This window comes from Tarenaya hassleriana, unplaced genomic scaffold (genome assembly GCF_000463585.1).
Source record: "Tarenaya hassleriana unplaced genomic scaffold, ASM46358v1 Cleome64, whole genome shotgun sequence".
Taxonomy (NCBI): Eukaryota; Viridiplantae; Streptophyta; class Magnoliopsida; order Brassicales; family Cleomaceae; genus Tarenaya; species Tarenaya hassleriana.
In genome coordinates this window covers 208,271-214,603 of record NW_010968927.1, presented here as the reverse complement: position 1 = coordinate 214,603, position 6,333 = coordinate 208,271, and the positions used below count along the sequence as shown (strand labels likewise).

The following is a 6,333-nucleotide window of genomic DNA, read 5'->3' as shown; positions in this document are numbered from 1 at the left end:
GTGGTTCGGGAAAGGTTCCTAAAGTCACTACCACTTAGAATGGGCCTACAGGGTCACACACCACTAGGGATGGACTTATATGTGAAGAATCCGACGAATGGAAACGAGACTTGACCGAAACGAGCATGAAAAGGAGTTTTCAGTGTCTTGGTCCGGAGCTGACCAAGTTTGGTCAGCCCCGGACCAAGTTGGTCAGATCAGGCAGTCCGGAAGCTCAGTCCGAGGTCATCTGTCCAGGTCTGGTGGGGCTGACCAAGAGTTGGTCAGCCCCAGACCAGACGCTGGAATCAGCCAGACCAAGGACGCTGGAACGGCGGACCAAATCTCCAGGTCAGACGGTCCGCGAGCCTCGGACTAAGCTTGGTCCGCCGGACCAAGCTCCTGGTCCGACGGACCGGGATTTGGAAAATTTCCATAATTCGATTTTAGGGTTTTTCTAAGCTTATTTAAGTTTGGGATTTCGTCCAAACTTAATTAAGGCCGACCTAAAACTCAGATAAACATCCGAGAACCCTAGAGAACCTGTTCTCTTCGATTTCTATTATTACGGGATTGGATCTCGTCTCTTGAGTTACCTTTTTCTTCACTAATCCTAGCAGATACGTTCCAAATCGTTGGAATCCTTCCCGTCGGTGTGGATACGTGTAGAGGGACTGTAACTTCAGTCTTAGTGATTTAGAACAGGCCCCGGATCGAAATAAACTTCAAGTTTCATCGAGAACGAGGTAAGTAACGATTCCCTCGGTGATATACACGATCTTTCGGGTTTTGTAAGTTTGGTTGCGTGTGACGTTTGACTAGATTTAGATCTTTCTTCCGCTGCATGAAACCTAGTAAACCAAACCCTAGATCGATATGATCGCATGCTAGGAACTCGTAGATAAACCCAACAGAAGGCTCATCATGTTCTAATAACATGAGCTCCTCATTCCCAGTCACGAGAAAACCATATCTCACAGGCTCTTGGCGAATCTTGCCTGATCTCCGAGGTTCATTAGTCGAAGTTTGAGTCTCAACTGGCAGTGATACAGGATGAACGTCTTCAACTTGTTCACTCGGCTCAGCGTCTACTCTCGAACTTCCTCAAGTTCGATCCTACTCCCACTGACTCTTTTGGAAACGAACTCTCGCTCCATAAAAATCGCATTCCTGGCAATAAACACATTGTTTTCTGCCGGAATGTAGAAGTAGTAACCCTTAGTTTCCTTAGGATAGCCTATAAATAAACACTTATCAGATTTGGAAGATAACTTATCAGTCATCAGACGCTTCACGTAAGCGTTGCAACCCCAAATTCTGACGAACGACAACGCGGGACACTTCCCCGTCCATATCTCATATGGCATCCCGAAGCTCCCACTCAATCAAGCATATAGGTACGCAACGGTCTCTAAAGCATAGTCCCAAAAGGATTTCGGAAGATCTCTGATGAATTGTATATATTAGTATATTTTTGTATAATATATGTATTGTATTTTACGATATTTATATGTTTATAGGCTTTATCGTGTACAATTTTACTCCAATTTTGATATTTCTATATTTTGTAGGAAAGAACGGAAAATGAACTTCATGGGAATGAGGCGATATCAGATGAGAGCAAAATCAGTCTAAAAAAATAATAAAAATTGAGAAAAAAAAACTAACGATGGCACTATCGTTATACACGATAGCACTATCGTGTACATATTATTTAATATATATATATATATATTAGTACCTATTATATATACATAAGTATATATAAGTATATATGTAAGTATATAATATATAAATATATGCACATCAGCACATGTATATTTATGTACACATAATTACATGTATATATAATATGCATGCGTGCGTATATAATTATATGTATATTATGCATGTGTATTATAAATATATGTATACATACAGATATATATATTAATAATATATACATATATATTTATAAATATATATGCTACGCGTATGTATATATAATATGTATCTGTTTTAATATATATGTGTGTGGATATATATAATATGTACACGTAAAGATATATATGTACATATAATATATAGTGTGTGTATATTTATATATGTGTGTGAGAGGACATGTGAGCCGCCATCCATTTGTTTATTTGTGATAATGTGAAAAGGAAAAAAAACACATCCCTCAATTTGCGCTGTGAAAAGGGGGGAAAGGACATCAATCACTCCTTTATCTCTTTAAAAAGAGAAGTAAGCAGATGAAGAAAGGGAGAGACGAGAACACGCAGAGGAGAGCAAGTGGAGGAACGGAGAGCAAATTTCCAGAGGGCAGAGAGATACAAATACGGTCATAGAGCAAGAATTTCAAGGAGTTCAAGAGCTGTAAAAGAAGATTATGCAGAAAACGCTGAGAACTCTCTCATCTTTATCTTTAATTTTATTATGAATATGTGTTTGATTGTTATTTTTTTTATTTCTATCACGTGTGAGTAGTTTTTATCATTGTAGGTTAGGGATTGAACGAGTTTATATTAAAATCTCATGTTTGAATTATCTTTAAACTTTGATTTTACGGTTTGGTTTGGAGGAACGAATTTTAATGGTATAAATCTTGCTGGCCAGATGATTTGTTAATACAAGAGTTAAAATTCGCATAGAGATATAGAATTAAAACTCGGAAATCGTTCTTTCGGTTAAGCGGTTTTTCGCATCGAGAGATGGTTGTATCGCTTAGGAATTATGATAGCGCGCTAAATGATCTTAGAAGTTTTAGTTTATTTAGAACCGAGAGGTCGGTAGATTAAAACTCCTGAAAAAATAAGGTGAGACTCGAGAGAGCCAACCTATGTAAAACTGAACTTGAATTCCCCGAACCATAACCATAGTCATCGAGATACATCCTTAGAATGATTTTTGCATAACTCGTAAAATCTCGACACCTACAATGTTTTAATTAAATTGTGTTAAAATCTCTGTTTATATTTGCTTTAATTTGTGTTTACATTTAGTCATCGTCACCATCACCCAAAATATCGTTGTCGACTGAAACCGAGTAAAATCCGAAATTATCGCTAAAAACCACAGTGTCCTTATGTTCGACCCTAGAATACTATGACTGACCCGTACACTTGCAGTAGTTGTATCTAGGAAAATAAAACAAGACTAGATCACCTTTTCTCTTTGTCGCTCCATTCGTTTTGTAAGCAGGATTTCTCTAGAATGACAAGAGGTGCTGGGTCAGAAAATCTAGTTCCTTTTGATCCTGGAATCGAGAAAACTGCTAAACAAAAACCGAAAACAACATCGAGAGAGGATGGCAGAACACGGCGTTGTACCCGTACCCAGAGATGCGCATGTAAATGAAGAAACCTTTGCGCAATACAATGCTCCAAAACACACTGAGCTCATGTCCGGTATACGGATGCCGGAAGTTGACATAACAAAATTCGAGCTCACTCCTGCCACTATCCAAATGTTGAGCGCATGGCCTTCCGAGGTAGGCCAAATGAAGATCCCAATGCACATCTCACGAGGTTCAAAATGATGTGCCGGTCTATCAAGAAAGGCGATCAGGTAACCGAAGATGTAATCCGCCTAATCGTTTTTCCATGGACGTTGATCGACGCAGCGCTCGACTGGCTCTATGAACTCGAATTGGATTCCATTCATACATGGGACCAACTAGAGAGTCAGTTTCATGCAACGCTTCTTCTCCCCACATCGCACTCAAGCTGCTTTGAACAATATTCCCTCGTTCAAGCAAGATCACGGGGAGAGTCTGCACGAAGCATGGAAAAGATACAAGGGATACCAAAAATCGTGCCCTCACCCTGGCCTCGACAAGAATTTCCTGATCAATACGTTCATCAGAGGTCTACGTCCGGATACCCGGACATTGATCCAAGCCGCCCGCGGAGGAAATATTTCTCACATGTCCTTCACGGATCTTGAACAACACATTGATCAAATGGTGAGAGAAGAATATTCTTCATTGGAGTCGTAAGAGACATGCCTAGGAGAGCCGCGATTCTAAGTTGCAGCAGGTGCTAGACGAGCTCACCGCGCTAAAGACGAAACTCGCTAATGCAAGCTTTGTCTCATCCACTAGCACATCAGGAGTGCAGCAAGGCGAACTCACTTTGTATGCTGTTGACAAAGGGATAGAAGATGTGAATTATGTCGCCAACAACCCCTATTCCAACACATACAACCCAGGGTATAAGAACAACCCGAATCTCTCCTGGAGGAACAACAACGTCCTGAACCCTCTGCAAAATAACTATCGGCCAATGCAGAACCAGAACCAGCGAATTCCACTAGGGTTCGCTTTTCAGCCGCGGGCCCCACCGACGCAGAATCAAGAGCCAATTCAGAACCAACCCTACAGACCTCTAGCTCAGAATTTTTGAGCACCCGCACCTCCACCGCCACAACAAGACGGTGACTCGAAGATCAAGGCAATGTTAGCACAGCTGTTACAAGGACAAAAGACGCAAGAAACGGTGCTACATAGCCTGAAGATGGACCAAGAGGAGGTAAAGAATCACGTAGGGAGCATGCAGTCTCAAGTGGATGGAATGCAGTAGCATCTAAAATTACTCGACAACCAGGTTGCCCAGATGGCCTCGACGTCTCAAAGACCGAGTGGGTCACTTCCCAGGAAGCCTGAGATCAACCCACGAGAGCATTGCAATGCTATCACCCTGATAAGTGGCAAGCAACTCGAAGAAGTCACTTCACCGGTGATGGAAAAGGGGCAAAGCTCCAAAGGAAAAGAAGTCGTGAACGAAAAAGCTGAGGAAGTCTATGTTCCTCCACCACCAAGACCTCTGTCCATTCCTTTTCCATCCCGCCTGAAAAAGCATAATGAAGACCGACAATTCGCGAGATTTACCGAGATGTTGAAAAAGCTTGAGATCACTATGCCTTTCACAGAAGTCATCCTACAGATGTCGTCTTACACGAAATTTCTCAAGGACATACTCACGAAGAAGCGAGTCGTGGAAAAGGAGACAGTATCACTCAACACCGAATGCAGTGCGCTAATTCAGCATGAGTTGCTGCCTAAACGAGCCGACCCAGGAAGCTTCTCGATACCCTGCAAATTGGGTAATGTCTCCATTGATAGGGCATTATGTGATCTCAGAGCTAGTGTTAGCCTTCTCCCACTATCGATCTTCAAAAAGCTGAACGTGGGAGAGTTGAAGCCAACAAGATGGCGCTCCAGCTTGCTGATAGATCGGTAAAATATCCCGCTGGGATATTGGAAGATGTACCGCTTAAGGTGGGAAACTTCTATGTACCGGTCTGTTGGTTTAGTGCTCTATGATGTACTGTTTATGAGCTTTCTTTAGATACAATCGATGTATTGATACTTTCTATGGTTTTATGAGAGTATTTGATTCATTACATGTTCTTGCATACTAGATCTGTTATGAAATCCATGTATCATTATGAATGATACTAAACTCCCTAGTCTTGTGTCGTTATGGGAATAACGACATAATAAGACTAGTATGATGTGTGATTGATGATCATAGGTATTGGATACAATCACAGTCATAGGTATTCGTTGGAGAACGGAATACTGGATTGACCCGCATGAGATTGTCACATGGACTAGCGTCATGACTTGAATCTCACATGGCGGTTCCATGATTGGATCCTAAGACCTGAGATATCTACGGAATCCAACATGAGGAGTTGCGGGCTTTGAATACGTCAAACGTCCTGCGTAACAGGAGGATTATAAAGGCGTGTATCAGGCACGAAACGAATCATGTACTGGATTGTAGATAGTCAAGACGGAATTTGTACCTCTCGTAAAAGAGAGAGATATCACTGGGCCCCTCGTGTGAGCGAGACTATAGAAATGTGTGGCCGCACTATAGACGAACGTCGTCTATTTCAGACAGTCGAACTCAGTGAACGAGAAAGCAGTCGAATCAGATAAGGTGGCTTGTCCATGCCTTATGTTCGACATATGATATCGCGATACAAAAGGATCATCAACCGGAATCATCTCTAGCGTTCGTAAAGATCACGAACAAACCTTATTCGAGATAGATAATCATAGTGTCTTGCTAGAGACCGCCTACGACTTGTGTAACCAAAATAAGAGATTTCGTGTTATACTGCTATATCGGATGAGCCTACAGGGTCACACACAATAGGGATGGACAAGTACGTGTGCTAAATTATCCCGATTAGGAATCCTAATTGGATTGAGATTCCTAATTGGAATAGGAATCCTAATGGGATTAGGAATCCTATTATGTATAGGAATCCTAATGAGATTAGAATTCTATTACATCTAGGAAACCTAATGAGATTAGAATTCTAATAGGTTTAGAAAACCTAATTAGATTAGGATTCCTA

The 6,333-nt window shown here is 41.4% G+C and overlaps 1 protein-coding gene across 1 annotated transcript; it reads left to right on the top strand.

The window, feature by feature from the left end:
* The first annotated feature begins 4,574 nt into the window (after window positions 1–4,574).
* On the top strand, window positions 4,575–5,201 carry LOC104800053. Its single transcript, XM_010522759.1, has one exon. The coding sequence runs from the start codon at window positions 4,575–4,577 to the stop codon at window positions 5,199–5,201; it is 627 nt and encodes a 208-aa protein (XP_010521061.1).
* Window positions 5,202–6,333: the final 1,132 nt, after the last annotated feature.

What these genes read in the sequence shown, in the direction of transcription:
- LOC104800053 (XM_010522759.1), top strand. Translation starts at nt 4,575, where the DNA reads ATGGCCTCGACGTCTCAAAGACCGAGTGGGTCACTTCCCAGGAAGCCT.